Source organism: Pseudophryne corroboree, chromosome 1 (assembly GCF_028390025.1).
Source record: "Pseudophryne corroboree isolate aPseCor3 chromosome 1, aPseCor3.hap2, whole genome shotgun sequence".
Classification (NCBI taxonomy): domain Eukaryota; kingdom Metazoa; phylum Chordata; class Amphibia; order Anura; family Myobatrachidae; genus Pseudophryne; species Pseudophryne corroboree.
In genome coordinates this window covers 696,302,811-696,321,630 of record NC_086444.1, presented here as the reverse complement: position 1 = coordinate 696,321,630, position 18,820 = coordinate 696,302,811, and the positions used below count along the sequence as shown (strand labels likewise).

Here is an 18,820-nt window from a genome sequence, read left to right as displayed (position 1 = left end):
AAAAATCAGAGAAAAATACACAATAAGTATATCTTGTGAAACGCCTATGTTAAGTAATAATTCTGACGCACTCAGCCCCCTCGGGTTACAGAATATAGGGATAGCAATCTGAGTGAGATACACGAAATGGAGGTCACACAGCAGCTATATGCACACACACGGTCACATTCTACAATGCAGAAATTATGACATACAATAAAAATGCACTGGACTAGCAATACAGGGTAATACTAAGTATAGCTATACACTCAATAGCTATTACAATGCGTATATCACAGACATGTAGAATACTTAAGTGTCCTGTAAAATGCACAGCGCCGACATGCAGGCGGCTTTACAGAGGAGGAATTGCCCAAACAGTCCCAGGATCAGCTCAGCTTGTCCTAATGGCGCCCAAACGCTGCCAGGAAGTGAGGGGGAGAAAGATATGCAGCTCCGGGGCGGGAACATTTACTCTAAATGGTGCCCTGGGGCTGGGGGAGGGGCTACAGGTCAAAGCCTTATTCCCCTGCTAGACTTCATCACCGGGTACTGTGGGCCTTAGCAAATGGATTTTTGAGAGAATCCGACCTGTGCCCTTGCCCTGGTGGTCTAGTGGGATCCCTGTACTGCCACAGTGTGCGCACGGCCCGCCTCCCACCGGCCGCGCCGGATCGCGGTATACAGCGGGTCCCGCGGGGGGGACCCACTTACCTCCTCCCTGAATGCGGCCACGCAATCCTGGATAGCTGCGGTGGTGTGTGTGCCTGACTGAAGAAAACCGGAGCCTCCGCTGTAAGTAACCGGCACCCAGGGCGAATGAGTATACAGTGCTGCTGGGGGAGGTGATGGAGCTGCAGCAGGAGATGTCTGACTGACATCTAACACTCACAGTGTCTCTGCTGCAGCCCTTAAAATCTTCATTTTTCACTTAAACAAAGCTCGTCTGAGGGCTGCTGGAGCAGCCCACCTGTTGTATGCCTGCACTGCATGGCACCAACTACAAAACTGAGCTCCTGTGCACGGAGGCGGGGTTATAGAGGAGGCGGTACTATGCATTCTGGGAAGAAGGTCATAACTATTAGCCTGTTGGTGCCTCGGCTCAAGAGCCTACTCTACCCCAATGTCATTCCCTGTGGAGCCCAGTGTACCCCGCAGCAGAAAATCAAACTATAAATTCAGACATGCAAACTGCCTAGCGAGACAAGCCAACACCAGGGGCTGATGCAATCAGATTCACAATATTTATGTCAGCGTTGGTGATTAATAATGCCGCTTTCACAACGCAATGTAGGGTCGCAACCGGGAATTGGAAATGGGTCATTCCCGGGTGTGACCCAGCATTGGACCTTTGCACATTGGCTTCCCGACCCAGCAATATGCAGGTTGCCATCAGCAGCGGGGGGCTGAGTCAACATTGGGGATGAAAGCGGCGCTCGGAGAGGAGATCATCTCCATGCCGCCTCTGCTGTGAACGGATCCTGGTTTGCATCGACCCGGCAACTCGTTCACACTGCATCTGACCCAGTAATAACTCGGGAATAACCCTGCTTTATTCCTGGGTTGAATTACCGGGTCAGGCGACCTGGGAATTAGTCAGTGACCCCTTTCACACTGCACTGCGACTCGCGTTGACCCAGCAACATACCGGGTCGATACAGTGTTATTTGTGTGGTGTGAAAGGGGTATAAGTGGGATGGTTGGAGCAAAACCCAGTAAAAATTGCATCAGATGAAACACACAATGGGATACAGTCACACAAAAAAATAAGATTTTAAACCTACCGGTAAATCTATTTCTCCTAGTCCGTAGAGGATGCTGGGGACTCCGTAAGGACCATGGGGTATAGACAGGCTCCGCAGGAGATAGGGCACCTAAAAAGAACTTTGACTATGGGTGTGCACTGGCTCCTCCCTCTATGCCCCTCCTCCAGACCTTAGTTAGAGAACTGTGCCCAGAGGAGAAGGACAATACAAGGCAGGATTTAGAAATCCAAGGGCAAGATTCATACCAGCCCACACCAATCATACCATGTAACCTGGAACATACATAACCAGTTAACCGTATGAACAACAGTAGTAACGGTCCAAGACCGATTTCAACTGTAACATAACCCTTATGTAAGCAACAACTATATACAAGTCATGCAGAGTTTCCGCACTGGGACGGGCGCCCAGCATCCTCTACGGACTAGGAGAAATAGATTTACCGGTAGGTTTAAAATCTTATTTTCTCTTACGTCCTAGAGGATGCTGGGGACTCCGTAAGGACCGTGGGGTTTATACCAAAGCATCCAATCGGGCGGGAGAGTGCGGATGACTCTGCAGCACCGACTGAGCAAACGCTAGGTCCTCATCAGCCAGGGTATCAAACTTGTAGAATTTAGCAAAAGTGTTTGACCCCGACCAAGTCGCCGCTCGGCAAAGTTGTAATGCCGAGACGCCTCGGGCAGCCGCCAAAGAAGAGCCCACCTTCCTAGTGGAATGGGCCTGAACCGAATTTGGTACCGGCAATCCAGCCGTAGAGTGAGCCTGCTGAATCGTATTACAGATCCAGCGAGCAATAGTCTGCTTCAAAGCAGGTGCGCCAATCTTATTGGCCGCATACAGGACAAACAGAGCCTCTGTTTTCCTAATTCTAGCCGTCCTGGCTACATAAATCTTAAAGGCTCTGACTACGTCCAGGGATCTGGAATCCTCCAGGTCACTTGTAGCCACAGGCACCACAATAAGTTGATTCACATGGAATGAAGAAACCACCTTAGGCAAAAATTGCGGACGTGTCCTCAATTCAGCTCGATCCACATGAAAAATCAAGTAGGGGCTTTTGTGTGACAAAGCCGCCAATTCTTATACTCGCCTTGCTGATGCCAAGGCCAACAACATGACCACCTTCCAAGTAAGAAATTTCAACTCAACCTTGTTAAGCGGTTCAAACTAGTGTGATTTTTAGGAACTGCAACACCACGTTGAGGTCCCACGGTGCCACTGGAGGCACAAAAGGAGGCTGGATGTGTAGCATTCCCTTTACAAACGTCTGGACTTCTGGAAGAGAAGCCAATTCCTTCTGAAAGAAAATCGAGAGGGCCGAAATCTGTACCTTAACAGAGCCTAATTTCAGGCCCATATCTACTCCTGTCTGTAGGAAGTGGAGAAAACGACCCAGATGAAAATATTCCGTAGGTGCATTCTTGGTCTCACACCAAGACACAAACTTTCGCCAGATACGGTGATAATGCTTAACAGTCACCTCCTTCCTAGCCTTTATTAAAGTAGGGATGACCTCTTCCGGAATCCCCTTTTTCGCTAGGATTCGGCGTTCAACCGCCATGCCGTCAAACGTAACCGCGGTAAGTCCTGAAATACACAGGGCCCGTGTTGCAACAGGTCTTCCCTCAGGGGAAGAGGCCAGGGATCTCCTGTGAGCATCTCTTGTAGATCTGAGTACCAGGCCCTTCGAGGCCAGTCTGGGACAACGAGTATCGTCTGTACTCTTCTTTGCCTTATGATCCTCAACACTTTTGTGATGAGAGGAAGATGAGGAAACACGTAGACCAATTTGAACACCCACAGTGTTATCAGAGCGTCTACTGCTACTGCCTGAGGGTCCCGAGACCTGGCACAATACCTCCGAAGCTTTTTGTTAGAGGCGAGACGCCATCATGTCTATTTGAGGAGTTCCCCAAAGACGTGATACGTCTGCAAAGACTTCTTGATGAAGTCCCCACTCTCCTGGATGGAGATCGTGTCTGCTGAGGTAGTCTGCTTTCCAGTTGTCCACTCCCGGAATGAAGACAGCCGACAGAGCGCTTACGTGATTTTCCGCCCAGCGAAGAATCCTGGTGGCTTCCGCCATCACGACTCTGCTTCTTGTCCCGCCTTGGCGGTTCACATGAGCCACTGCTGTGACATTGTCTGATTGAATCAGAACCGGTAGGTTTCGAAGAAGACTCTCCGCTTGTCGAAGGCAGTTGTAAATGGCCCTGAGTTCCAACACATTGATGTGTAGACAGGACTCCTGGTCTGACCACAGTCCCTGAAAATTTCTTCCTTGTGTGACTGCTCCCCATCCTCGTAGGCTCGCGTCCGTGGTAACCAGGATCCAATCCTGAATTCCGAACCTGTGACCCTCCAGCAGGTGAGTACTTTGCAACCACCACAGGAGAGACACCCTGGCCCCTGGGGACAGGGTTATTTTCCGATATAAGTACAGATGGAATCCCGGACCACTTGTCCAGAAGGTCCCATTGAAAAGTCCTTGCATGGAACCTTCCGAAGGGAATGGCCTCGTAGGCCGCCACCATTTTTCCCAGAACTCGAGTGCATTGGTGAACTGACACCCTTTTCGGTGTTAGCAGGTCTCTGACCATGTTCTGGATGTCCTGGGCTTTCTCTATTGGGAGGAAGACCTTCACTTGTTCCGTATCCAGTATCATACCTAGGAACGGTAGTCGAGTTGTCGGAATCAACTGTGACTTCGGTAGATTTAGAATCCAACCGTGTTGCTGGAGCACTCTCAGAGAGAGCGCCACACTGCTCAGCAATTTCTCTCTTGATCTCGCTTTTATCAGGAGATCGTCCAAGTATGGGATAATTGTGACTCCATGCTTGCGCAGGACCACCATCATCTCCGCCATTATCTTGGTGAAAATCCTCGGGGCCGTGGAAAGTCCAAACGGCAACGTCTGAAATTGGTACTGACAATCCTGTACAGCGAATCTCGGGTATTCCTGATGGGGGGCATATATGGGGACATGAAGGTACGCATCCTTTATGTCCAGAGACACCATAAACTCCCCCTCCTCCATGTTGGCTATTATCGCTCTGAGTGATTCCATTTTGAATTTGAATCTTTTTATGTACAGGTTTAGGGATTTCAGATTCAAAATAGGTCTGACCGAACCGTCCGGTTTCGGGACCACAAATAGGGTTGAGTAGTAACCTCTTCCCTGCTGGTGCAGGGGAACCTTGATTATCACTTGCTGTATACACAGCGTTTGAATTGCAGCTAACACTACATCCCTTTCCGATGTGGAAGCTGGTAGGGCAAATCGGCGCGGGGGCACCTCCTCGAATTCCAGTTTGTAACCCTGGGAAACTATTTCCAACACCCAGGGATTCAGATCTGATCTGACCCAGGTCTGACTGAAAAGTCGAAGACGTGCCCCCACCGGTGCGGACTCCCTCAGGGGAGCCCCAGCGTCATGCTGTGGGTTTTGGAGCAGCCAGGGAGGACTTTTGGTCCTGGGCACCTGCCGAAGCAGGTGCTCTTTTGGCTCTGCCCTTACCTCTGGCGAGGAAAGAGGATCCCCGACCTCTTCTGGACTTGTACGACCGAAAGGACTGCATCTGATAGGGTGTTACTTTCTTTTGCTGTTGGGGAATATATGGTAAAAAATTTGATTTACCTGCTGTAGCTGTGGAAACCAGGTCCATCAGCCCATCCCCAAACAATACCTCACCCTTATAGGGTAGTACTTCCATATGATTTTTGGAATCCGCATCACCCGTCCATTGGCGAGTCCATAAGGATCTTCTCGCCAAGATAGACATGGCATTGGCCCTAGAAGCTAGCAGTCCAATGTCCCTTTGAGCATCCCTCATAAATAAGACTGCGTCTTTAATATGGGCTAGAGTTAAGAATATAGTATACTTATCCATATTATCAAATTGATCTGTCAGCTCATCTGTCCAAGCAGCAATTGCGCTACACACCCATGCCGACGCAATTGTCGGTCTTAGCACAGCACCCGTATGAGAATAAATACACTTGAAAAGGTAGTTTCTTGCCTGCGATCTGCAGGGTCCTTAAGGGCCGCTGTGTCAGGAGACGGTAGCGCCACTTTCTTGGACAAGCGCGTCAGGGCCTTGTCCACAGTGGGGGATGATTCCCAAATCTCCCTGTCCTGCTTAGGGAAGGGGTATGCCATATAATTTCTTTTGGGGATCTGCTGTCTCTTTTCCGGAGTCTCCCAAGCTTTTCCAAAGAATTCATTTAATTCATGAGATGTGGGAAAATTAATAATCTGTTTCTTTCCCTTAAACATGTGTACCCTTGTGTCGGGGACCGAGGGTTTATCCTCAATATGCAACACATCCCTTATTGCCACAATCATACACTGAATGGTTTTAGTCACCCTAGGGTGCAATTTTACTTCGTCATAGTCGACACTGGAATCAGAATCCGTGTCGGTAGTAGTGTCTTGTGTTAAGGGACGCTTTTGAGACCCCGACGGGCCCTGTGAGTCGGTCCAATCCGAGGATTGACCCCCTGATGTCCCCCCTAGTTCAGCCTTATCAAGCCTTTTATGTAAAGATGCCACACTTGCATTCAACATATGCCACATGTCCCTCCATTCCGGAGTCGGCACAACCGACGGGGACACACCACTCATTTGCTCCACCTCCTCCTTGGAGAAGCCTTCCGCTTCAGAAATGTCGACACCACGTACCGACACCCCACACACACAGGGATTAACCTACAAGGGGACAAAACCCCAACCAGGCCCTTAGGAGAGACACAGAGAGAGAGAGTATGCCAGCACACACCCAGCGCTTAATAACACTGTGGAAAAAATAAGAATTTACTCACCGGTAATTCTATTTCTCGTAGTCCGTAGTGGATGCTGGGAACTCCGTAAGGACCATGGGGAATTGACGCGCTCCGCAGGAGATTGGGCACTCTAAAAGAAAGATTAGGTACTATCTGGTGTGCACTGGCTCCTCCCTCTATGCCCCTCCTCCAGACCTCAGTTAAGGAAACTGTGCCTGGAAGAGCTGACACAACAAGGAAAGGATTTGGAATCCAGGGTAAGACTCATACCAGCCACACCAATCACACCGTACAACTTGTGATAACCAAACCCAGTTAACAGTATGAACAATAATTGAGCCTCATTCAACGGATGGCTCATAACAATAACCCTTTAGTTAAGCAATAACTATATACATGTATTGCAGAGAGTCCGCACTTGGGACGGGCGCCCAGCATCCACTACGAACTACGAGAAATAGAATTACCGGTGAGTAAATTCTTATTTTCTCTGACATCCTAGTGGATGCTGGGAACTCCGTAAGGACCATGGGGATTATACCAAAGCTCCCAAACGGGCGGGAGAGTGCGGATGACTCTGCAGCACCGAATGAGCAAAGGCAAGGTCCTCCTCAGCCAGGGTATCAAACTTGTAGAACTTAGCAAATGTGTTTGAACCCGACCAAGTAGCAGCTCGGCAAAGCTGTAAAGCCGAGACCCCTCGGGCAGCCGCCCAAGAAGAGCCCACCTTCCTTGTGGAATGGGCTTTTACTGATTTAGGATGCGGCAATCCTGCCGCAGAATGAGCTTGCTGAATCGTGTTACAGATCCAGCGCGCAATAGTTTGCTTTGAAGCAGGAGCACCCAGCTTGTTGGATGCATGCAGGATAAACAGCGAGTCAGTTTTCCCCACTCCAGCCGTCCTGGCTACATAGATTTTCAAAGCTCTGACTACATCTAGTAACTTGGAGTCCTCCAAGTCCCGAGTAGCCGCAGGCACCACAATAGGTTGGTTCAAATGAAACGCTGATACCACCTTAGGGAGAAATTGGGGACGAGTCCTCAATTCTGCCCTGTCCATATGGAAGATCAGATAAGGGCTTTTACATGACAAATCCGCCAATTCTGACACACACCTAGCCGAAGCTAAGGCCAATAGCATGACCACTTTCCACGTGAGATATTTTAGCTCCACGGTCTTAAGTGGCTCAAACCAGTGGGATTTCAGGAAATCCAACACAACGTTAAGATCCCAAGGTGCCACTGGAGGCACAAAAGGGGGCTGAATATGCAGCACTCCCTTAACAAACGTCTGAACTTCAGGCAGTGAAGCCAGTTCTTTTTGAAAGAAAATAGATAGGGCCGAAATCTGGACCTTAATGGATCCTAATTTTAGGCCCATAGTCACTCCTGACTGTAGGAAGTGCAGGAATCGACCCAGCTGGAATTCCTCTGTAGGGGCCTTCCTAGCCTCACACCAAGCAACATATTTTCTCCATATACGGTGATAATGTTGTGCAGTCACGTCTTTCCTAGCCTTTATCAGCGTAGGAATCACTTCATCTGGAATGCCCTTTTCCGTTAGGATCCGACGTTCAACCGCCATGCCGTCAAACGCAGCCGCGGTAAGTCTTGGAACAGACAGGGCCCCTGCTGTAACAGGTCCTGTCTGAGAGGCAGAGGCCATGGGTCCTCTGAGATCATTTCTTGTAGTTCTGGGTACAAAGTTCTTCTTGGCCAATCCGGAACGATGAGTATAGTTCTTACTCCTCTCTTTCTTACTATCCTCAGTACCTTGGGTATGAGAGGAAGAGGAGGGAACACATAAACCGACTGGTACACCCACGGTGTCACTAGTGCGTCCACAGCTATCGCCTGAGGGTCCCTTGACCTGGCGCAATATCTTTTTAGCTTTTTGTTGAGGCGGGACGCCATCATGTCCACCTGTGGCCGTTCCCAACGGTTTACAATCTGCGTGAAGACTTCTGGATGAAGTCCCCACTCTCCCGGGTGGAGGTAGTGCCTGCTGAGGAAGTCTGCTTCCCAGTTGTCCACTCCCGGAATGAACACTGCCGACAGTGCTAGCACGTGATACTCCGCCCATCGGAGAATCCTTGTGGCTTCTGCCATCGCCATCCTGCTTCTTGTGCCACCCTGGCGGTTTACATGGGCGACCGCCGTGATGTTGTCTGATTGAATCAGCACTGGTTGGTTTTGAAGCAGAGGCTCTGCTTGACTCAGGGCGTTGTAAATGGCCCTTAGTTCCAGGATATTTATGTGTAGTAAAGTCTCCTGACTTGACCACTGTCCTTGGAAGTTCCTTCCCTGAGTGACTGCCCCCCCATCCTCGGAGGCTTGCATCCGTGGTCACCAGGACCCAGTCCTGTATGCCGAATCTGCGGCCCTTGAGAAGATGAGCACTCTGCAGCCACCACAGCAGAGACACCCTGGCTCTTGGGGACAGGGTGATCAACCGATGCATCTGAAGATGCGATCCGGACCATTTGTCTAACAGATCCCACTGAAAGATCCTTGCATGGAACCTGCCGAAGGGAATTGCTTCGTAAGAAGCCACCATCTTTCCCAGGACTCGCGTGCAGTGATGCACAGACACCTGTTTTGGTTTCAGGAGGTCCCTGACCAGAGATGACAATTCCTGGGCCTTCTCCACCGGGAGAAACACCTTCTTCTGTTCTGTGTCCAGAATCATGCCCAGGAAGAGCAGACGCGTCGCAGGAATCAGCTGCGACTTTGGGATATTCAGAATCCAGCCGTGCTGTTGCAACACTTCCCAAGAGAGTGCTACGCTGACTAACAACTGCTCTCTGGAACTCGCCTTTATAAGGAGATCGTCCAAGTACGGGATAATTATAACTCCCTTCTTCCGAAGGAGTATCATTTCGGCCATTACCTTGGTAAATACTCTCGGTGCCGTGGACAGACCAAACGGCAACGTCTGGAATTGGTAATGACAATCCTGTACCACAAACCTGAGGTACTCCTGGTGAGGTGGGTAAATGGGGACATGCAAGTAAGCATCCTTGATGTCCAGCGACACCAAAAAAATCCCCCTCTTCCAGGCTTGCAATAACCGCCTGAGCGATTCCATTTTGAACTTGAACTTCCTTATATAAGTGTTCAAGGATTTTAAATTCAGAATGGGTCTCACCGAACCGTCTGGTTTCGGTACCACAAACATTGTGGAATAGTAACCCCGTCCCTGTTGAAGGAGGGGAACCTTGATTATCACCTGCTGGAGGTACAGCTTGTGAATTGCCGCCAGTACTACCTCCCTTTCCCTGGGAGCAGCTGGCAAGGCTGATTTGAGGTAACGGCGAGGGGGAGTCGCCTCGAACTCCAGCTTGTATCCCTGAGATACAATTTGTACAGCCCAGAGATCCACTTGTGAGCGAACCCACTGGTTGCTGAAGTTTCGGAGACGCGCCCCCACCGCACCCGGCTCCGCCTGTGGAGCCCCAGCGTCATGCGGTGGACTTAGAGGAAGTGGGGGAGGATTTTTGTTCCTGGGAACCGGCTGCCTGGTGCAGCTTCTTTCCTCTACCCCTGTCTCTGGGCAGAAAGGATGCGCCTCTGATCCGCTTGCCTTTCTGAGGCCGAAAGGACTGTACATGATAATACGGTGCTTTCTTAGGCTGTGAGGGAACCGGAGGTAAAAAAGTTGACTTCCCGGCTGTTGCCGTGGATACGAGGTCCGAGAGACCGTCCCCAAACAATTCCTCACCCTTATAAGGAAACACCTCCATGTGTCTTTTAGAATCAGCATCACCTGTCCACTGCCGAGTCCATAATACTCTCCTGGCAGAAATGGACATTGCATTAATTCTAGATGCCAGCAGGCAAATGTCCCTCTGTGCATCCCGCATATATAAGACGACGTCTTTTATATGTTCTATGGTTAGCAAAATAGTATCCCTGTCGAGGGAATCAATGTTGTCTGACAGGGTATCAGACCATGCGGCTGCAGCACTACACATCCATGCTGAAGCAATAGCAGGTCTCAGTATAGTACCTGAGTGTGTATACACAGACTTCAGGATAGCCTCCTGCTTTCTATCCGCAGGCTCCTTTAAGGCGGCCGTATCCTGAGACGGCAGTGCCACCTTTTTTGATAAGCGTGTGAGCGCCTTGTCCACCCTAGGGGATGTTTCCCAATGTAACCTGTCCGTTGGCGGGAAAGGGTACGCCATCAGTAACCTCTTAGAAATCACTAGTTTCTTATCGGGGGAACTCCACGCTTCCTCACACAATTCATTTAATTCATCAGATGGGGGAAAATTCACTGGCTGCTTTTTCTCCCCAAACATAATACCCTTCTTGGTAGTAACCGGGTTAATATCAGAAATGTGCAATACATTTTTCATTGCAGTAATCATGCATCGGATGGCTTTTGTAGACTGTGCATTTGTCTCGTCCTCATCTACACTGGAGTCAGACTCCGTGTCGACATCTGTGTCTACCATCTGAGCTAGCGGGCGTTTATGAGCCCCTGATGGCCTCTGAGACGCCTGGGCAGGCGCGGGCTGAGATCCCGGCTGTCCCAAGGCTGCTGCATCATCGAACCTTTTATGTAAGGAGTTGACACTGTCTGTTAAGACCTTCCACATATCCATCCAATCCAGTGTCGGCCCCGTCGGGGGCGACACCACACTTATCTGCCCTTGCTCCGCCTCCACGTAACCCTCCTCATCAAACATGTCGACACAGCCGTACCGACACAGCACACACACAGGGAATGCTCTGACTAAGGACAGGACCCCACAAAGTCCTTTGGGGAAACAGAGAGAGAGTATGCCAGCACACACCACAGCGCTATATAACACAGGGATTTACACTATAATGAGTGATTTTTCCCAATAGCTGCTTAATATATATTATTTGCGCCTAAATTTATGTGCCCCCCCTCTCTTTTTTACCCTTCTTGTATCAGGAATACTGCAGGGGAGAACCTGGGGAGCTGCTTCCAGTGGAACTGTGAAGGAAAAATGGCGCAGGTGTGCTGAGGAAGAAGGCCCCGCCCCTTCAGCGGTGGGCTTCTCCCTGCAGTTTCTGACTGAAAAATGGCGGGGGTTTTACACATATACAGTCACAGACTGTATTATGTGTATTTTTATGCCAAAAGGTATTTTATTGCTGCCCAGGGCCCCCCCCCCCAGCACCCTACAGTGACCGGAGTGTGTGGTGTGCAGTGGGAGCAATGGCGCACAGCTGCAGTGCTGTGCGCTACCTTAATGAAGACCGGAGTCTTCTGCCGCCGATTTCATCTCCTTCTCTTCTGTCTTCTGGCTCTGCAAGGGGGACGGCAGCGCGGCTCCGGGAACGGACGATCGAGGTCAGGCCCTGTGTTCGAACCCTCTGGAGCTAATGGTGTCCAGTAGCCTAAGAAGCACAAGCTAGCTGCACGCAGGTAGGTTTGCTTCTCTCCTCTCAGTCCCTCGTAGCAGTGAGTCTGTTGCCAGCAGATCTCACTGAAAATAAAAAACCTAACAAATAATAAGAATTTACTTACCGATAATTCTATTTCTCGTAGTCCGTAGTGGATGCTGGGAACTCCGTAAGGACCATGGGGAATAGCGGCTCCGCAGGAGACTGGGCACAAAAGTAAAGCTTTAGGGCAGGCATGTCCAACCTGCGGCCCTCCAGCTGTTGAGAAACTACACATCCCAGCATGCCCTGACACAGCTTTAGCATTCTCGGACAGCAAAACAGTGTCAGGGCATGCTGGGATATGTAGTTTCACAACAGCTGGAGGGCCGCAGGTTGGACATGCCTGCTTTAGGACTACCTGGTGTGCACTGGCTCCTCCCCCTATGACCCTCCTCCAAGCCTCAGTTAGGATACTGTGCCCGGACGAGCGTACACAATAAGGAAGGATTTATGAATCCCAGGTAAGACTCATACCAGCCACACCAATCACACCGTACAACCTGTGATCTGAACCCAGGTAACAGCATGATAACAGAGGAGCCTCTGGATAGATGGCTCACAACAACAATAACCCGATTTAGTTAACAATAACTATGTACAAGTATTGCAGACAATCCGCACTTGGGATGGGCGCCCAGCATCCACTACGGACTACGAGAAATAGAATTATCGGTAAGTAAATTCTTATTTTCTCTGACGTCCTAGTGGATGCTGGGAACTCCGTAAGGACCATGGGGATTATACCAAAGCTCCCAAACGGGCGGGAGAGTGCGGATGACTCTGCAGCACCGAATGAGAGAACTCCAGGTCCTCCTCAGCCAGGGTATCAAATTTGTAGAATTTAGCAAACGTGTTTGCCCCTGACCAAATAGCTGCTCGGCAAAGTTGTAAAGCCGAGACCCCTCGGGCAGCCGCCCAAGATGAGCCCACCTTCCTTGTGGAATGGGCTTTTACAGATTTTGGCTGTGGCAGGCCTGCCACAGAATGTGCAAGCTGAATTGTATTACAAATCCAACGAGCAATAGTCTGCTTAGAAGCAGGAGCACCCAGCTTGTTGGGTGCATACAGGATAAACAGCGAGTCAGATTTTCTGACTCCAGCCGTCCTGGAAACATATTTTCAGGGCCATGACTATGTCCAACAACTTGGAGTCCTTCACGTCACTAGTAGCCGCAGGTACCACAATAGGTTGGTCCAGATGAAACGCTGAAACCACCTTAGGGAGAAAATGAGGACGAGTCCTCAATTCCGCCCTGTCTGAATGGAAGATCAGATAAGGGCTTTTACAGGATAAAGCCGCCAATTCTGACACGCGCCTGGCCTAGGCCAGGGCCAACAGCATGACCACTTTCCATGTGAGATATTTTAACTCCACAGATTCAAGTGGTTCAAACCATTGTGACTTTAGGAACCCCAAAACTACATTGAGATCCCAAGGTGCCACTGGAGGCACAAAAGGAGACTGTATATGCAGTACCCCCTTTTACAAACGTCTGAACTTCAGGAACTGAAGCTAGTTCTTTCTGGAAGAAAATTGACAGGGCCGAAATTTGAACCTTAATGGACCCCAATTTTAGGCCCATAGACACTCCTGTTTGCAGGAAATGCAGGAATCGACCTAGTTGAAATTCCTCCATCGGGGCCTTACTGGCCTCGCACCACGCAACATATTTTCGCCTAATGCGGTGATAATGCTTTGCGGTTACATCCTTCCTGGCTTTGATCAGGGTAGGGATGACTTCATCCGGAATGCCTTTTTCCTTCAGGATCCGGCGTTCAACCGCCCTGCCGTCAAACGCAGCCGCGGTAAGTCTTGGAATAGATAGGGTCCTTGATGGAGCAGGTCCCTTCTTAGAGGTAGAGGCCACGGGTCCTCCGTGAGCATCTCTTGAAGTTCCGGGTACCAAGTCCTTCTTGGCCAATCCGGAGCCACGAGTATAGTTCTTACTCCCCTCCGTCTTATAATTCTCAATACTTTTGGTAAGAGAGGAAGAGGAGGGAACCCATACACTGACTGGTACACCCGCGGTGTTACCAGAGCGTCCACAGCTATTGCCTGAGGGTCCCTTGACCTGGCGTAATACCTGTCCAATTTTTTGTTTAGGCGGGACGCCATCATGTCCACCTTTGGTTTTTCCCAACGGTTCACAATCATGTGGAAGACTTCTGCTGAGGAAGTCTGTTTCCCAGTTGTCCACTCCCGGAATGAACACTGCTGACAATGCTATCACATGATTTTCCGCCCAGCGAAAAATCCTTGCAGCTTCTCTACGTGGGCGACTGCCGTGATGTTGTCCGACTTGATCAGCACCGGCTGACCTTGAAGCAGAGGTCTTGCTTGGCTTAGGGCATTGTAAATGGCCCTTAGCTCCAAGATATTTATGTGAAGTGATGTCTCCAGGCTTGACCACAAGCCCTGGAAATTTCTTCCCAGTGTGACTGCTCCCCAGCCTCGCAGGCTGGCATCCGTGGTCACCAGGACCCAGTCCTGAATGCCGAATCTGCGCCCTCTAGAAGATGAGCACTCTGTAACCACCACAGGAGAGACACCCTTGTCTTTGGTGACAGGGTTATCCGCTGATGCATCTGAAGATGCGATCCGGACCACTTTTCCAGCAGGTCCCACTGGAAAGTTCTTGCGTGGAATCTGCCGAATGGAATTGCTTCGTAGGAAGCCACCATTTTTCCCAGGACCCTTGTGCACTGCTGCACTGACACTTGGCCTGGTTTTAGGAGGTTTCTGACTAGTTCGGATAACTCCCTGGCTTTCTCCTCCTGGAGAAACACCTTTTTCTGGACTGTGTCCAGGATCATCCCTAGGAATAGAAGACGTGTCGTCGGGATCAGCTGCGATTTTGGAATATTAAGAATCCAACCGTGCTGCCGCAACACTACTTGAGATAGTGCTACCCCGACTACCAACCGTTCCCTGGATCTTGCCCTTATCCGGAGATCGTCCAAGTAAGGGATAATTAAAACTCCCTTCCTTCGAAGGAGTATCATCATTTCGGCCATTACTTTGGTAAAGACCCGGGGTGCCGTGGACAAACCAAACGGCAGCGTCTGAAACTGATAGTGACAGTTCTGTACCACAAACCTGAGGTACCCTTGGTGAGAAGGGTAAATTGGCACATGGAGATAAGCATCCTTGATGTCCAGAGACACCATATAATCCCCTTCTTCCAGGTTTGCCATCACCGCTCTGAGTGACTCCATCTTGAATTTGAACCTTTGTATGTAAGTGTTCAAGGATTTCAGATTTAAATTAGGTCTCACCGAGCCGTCCGGCTTCGGTACCACAAACAGCGTGGAATAATACCCCTTTCCCTGTTGTAGGAGGGGTACCTTGATTATCACCTGCTGGGAATACAGCTTGTGAATGGCTTCCCATACCGCCTCCCTGTCGGAGGGAGACGTCGGTAAAGCAGACTTTAGGAAAACGGCGAAGGGGAGACGTCTCGAATTCCAATTTGTACCCCTGAGATACCACCTGAAGGATCCAGGGGTCCCCTGTGAGTGAGCCCACTGCACGCTGAAATTTTTGAGACGGGCCCCCACCGTGCCTGAGTCCGCTTGTAAAGCCCCAGCGTCATGCTGAGGACTTGGCAGAAAACGGGAGAGGGCTTCTGTTCCTGGGAACTGGCTGTTTGCTGCAGCCTTTTTCCTCTCCCTCTGCCACGGGGCAGAAATGAGGAGCCTTTTGCCCGCTTGCCCTTATGGGGCCCAAAGGACTGCGCCTGATAATACGGCGTCTTCTTATGTTGAGAGGCTACCTGGGGTAAAAATGTGGATTTTCCAGCCGTTGCCGTGGCCACCAGGTCTGTTAGACCTACCCCAAATAACTCCTCCCTTTTATAAGGCGATACTTCCATATGCCTTTTGGAATCAGCATCACCTGACCACTGTCTTGTCCATAACCCTCTTCTGGCAGAAATGGACAGCGCACTTACTCTTGATGCCAGTCGGCAAATATCCCTCTGTGCATCACGCATATATAGAAATGCATCTTTTAAATGCTCTATAGCAGGCCTGGCCAACCTGTGGCTCTCCAGATGTTGTGAAACTACACATTCCAGCATACCTTGCCACAGTTTTAGCATTCCCTAATAGCAAAACTGTGGCAAAGCATGATGGAACTTGCAGTTTTACAACAGCTGGAGAGCCACAGGTTGGCCAGGCCTGCTCTATAGTCAGTAATATACTGTCCCTATCTAGGGTATCAATATTGTCAGTCAGGGAATCCGACCAAGCCACCCCAGCACTGCACATCCAGGCTGAGGCGATTGCTGGTCGCAGTATCACACCCGTGTGAGTGTATATACATTTTAGGATATTTTACTGCTTTCTGTCAGCAGGTTCCTTAAGGGCGGCCGTATCCGGGGACGGTAGTGCCACCTGTTTAGACAAGCGTGTGAGCGCTTTATTCACCCTAGGGGGTGTTTCCCAACGTGCCCTATCCTCTGGCGGGAAGGGGTATGATGCTAATAACTTTTTAGGAATTAACAGTTTTTATCGGGGGAAACCCACGCATCATCACACACTTCATTTAATTCCTCAGATGCAGGAAAAACTACAGGCAGTTTTTTCTCACCCAACATAATACCCTTTTTAGTGGTACTGGTATTATCAGAAATGTGTAAAAACATTTTCCATAGCCTCAATCATGTAACGTGTGGCCCTACTGGAAGTCACATTCGTCTCTTAATCGTCGACACTGGAGTCAGTATCCGTGTCGGCGTCTGTATCTGCCATCTGCGGTAACGGGCGTTTTAGAGCCCCTGATGGCTTTTGAGACACCTGGACAGGCACAGGCTGAGTCGCCAGCTGTCTCATGTCATCAATCTTTTGTAAAGAGCTGACTCACATAATTCCTTCCATAAGCTCATCCACTCAGATGTCGACTCCCTAGGGGGTGACATCTCTGTTACAGGCAATTGCTCCGCCTCCACCTCATTTTCCTCCTCATACATGTCGACACAACGTACCGACACAGCACACACACAGGGAATGCTCTGATAGAGGACAGGACCCCACTAGCCCTTTGGGGAGACAGAGGGAGAGTATGCCAGCACACACCAGAGCGCTATATATATATATATATATATATATACATATACATACATACATACATATATACATATATATACATACATATACATATATATACATACATATACATATATACACACACATACATACATACACAGGGATAACCTTATATAAGTGTTTTTCCCCTTATAGCTGCTGTATTGTTATACTGCGCCTAATTAGTGCCCCCCTCTCTTTTTTAACCCCTTTCTGTAGTGTAGTAACTGCAGGGGAGAGCCAGGGAGCTTCCCTCCAACGGAGCTGTGAGAGAAAATGGCGCCAGTGTGCCGAGGAGATAGGCTCCGCCCCCTTCTCGGCGGCCTTTTCTCCCGTTTTTCTGTGGAATCTGGCAGGGGTTAAAATTCATCCATTTAGCCCTGGGGGCTATATGTGATGTATTTTCGCCAGCCAAGGTGTTTTTATTGCTGCTCAGGGCACCCCCCCCCTAGCACCCTGCACCCTCAGTGACCGAAGTGTGAAGTGAGCTGAGGAGCAATGGCGCACAGCTGCAGTGCTGTGCGCTACCTTGGTGAAGATAGGATGTCTTCTGCCGCCGATTTTCCGGACCTCTTCTTGCTTCTGGCTCTGTAAGGGGGCCGGCGGCGCGGCTCTGGGACCGGACTCCGAGGCTGGGCCTGTGTTCGGTCCCTCTGGAGCTAATGGTGTCCAATAGCCTAAGAAGCCCAATCCACTCTGCACGCAGGTGAGTTCGCTTCTTCTCCCCTTAGTCTCTCGATGCAGTGAGCCTGTTGCCAGCAGGTCTCACTGAAAATAAAAAACCTAAAACTAAACTTTCACTAAGAAGCTCAGGAGAGACCCTAGTGTGCACCCTTCTCGGCCGGGCACAAAAATCTAACTGAGGCTTGGAGGAGGGTCATAGGGGGAGGAGCCAGTGCACACCAGGTAGTCCTAAAGCTTTACTTTTGTGCCCAGTTTCCTGCGGAGCCGCTATTCCCCATGGTCCTTACGGAGTTCCCAGCATCCACTAGGACGTCAGAGAAACTTTCTTTCTAGCAAGCTCAGGAGAGCCCACTAGGAGCACCCAGCTCTGGTCGGGCACAGATTCTAACTGGGGTCTGGAGGAGGGGCATAGAGGGAGGAGCCAGTGCACACCAGATAGTACCTAATCTTTCTTTTAGAGTGCCCAGTCTCCTGCGGAGCCCGTCTATTCCCCATGGTCCTTACGGAGTTCCCAGCATCCACTAGGACGTCAGAGAAATATGACCAGATAGCGCTTTTTTTATATAATAATATTCCAATTCCCACTCACTGCGTCGCCAATGTGCCCCCCTCCTCTTTTTTCCAGCCTGTGAAGTTCAGCAGGGGAGAGACCAGGGAGCCAGCGTTCAGCATGCAGCTTCTGTGGAGAAAATGGCACCGGTTAGTGCTGAGGATCAAGCCCCGCCCACCCGTCGGCGGGCTTCGGTCCCAGTGCTTTTTTTATTAAAATGGCGGGGGATTCTTGGATTTACTACCTCCGCAGCCTAATCCATCTTAACATGCCCAGAAGTGAGGAATATTGCTGCCCAGGGCGCCCCCCCAAACGCCGTGCACCCTTCAGTGCTGCGCTGTGTGTGTATAGTGGGAGCAATGGCACCTCATGAAGATCTGATGTCTTCTGCCGCCTGATGTCTTCTGCCTTCTCATACTCACCCGGCTTCTATCTTCGGCATCTGTGAGGAGGACGGCGGCGCGGCTCCGGGACGAACCCCAGGTGAGATTTGTGTTCCGACAACCTCTGGAGCTAATGGTGTCCAGTAGCCTAGAAACAGAGCCC

General features: G+C 50.2%; 1 protein-coding gene across 5 annotated transcripts in view; it reads right to left on the bottom strand.

The window, feature by feature from the left end:
* The window catches only part of BTBD2 (BTB domain containing 2), a 127,994-nt gene that overhangs the window by 67,879 nt on the left and 41,295 nt on the right, over positions 1–18,820 (bottom strand). For 2 of the 5 annotated variants that reach the window (XM_063914802.1, XM_063914803.1), the window contains exon 3: positions 18,314–18,403. The exons of the other annotated variants lie outside the window; for them this stretch is intronic. In XM_063914802.1, the coding sequence (XP_063770872.1) occupies positions 18,314–18,403 (90 nt within the window). The remainder of the gene's footprint in view (positions 1–18,313; positions 18,404–18,820) is intronic. 5 annotated transcript variants of the gene reach the window in all.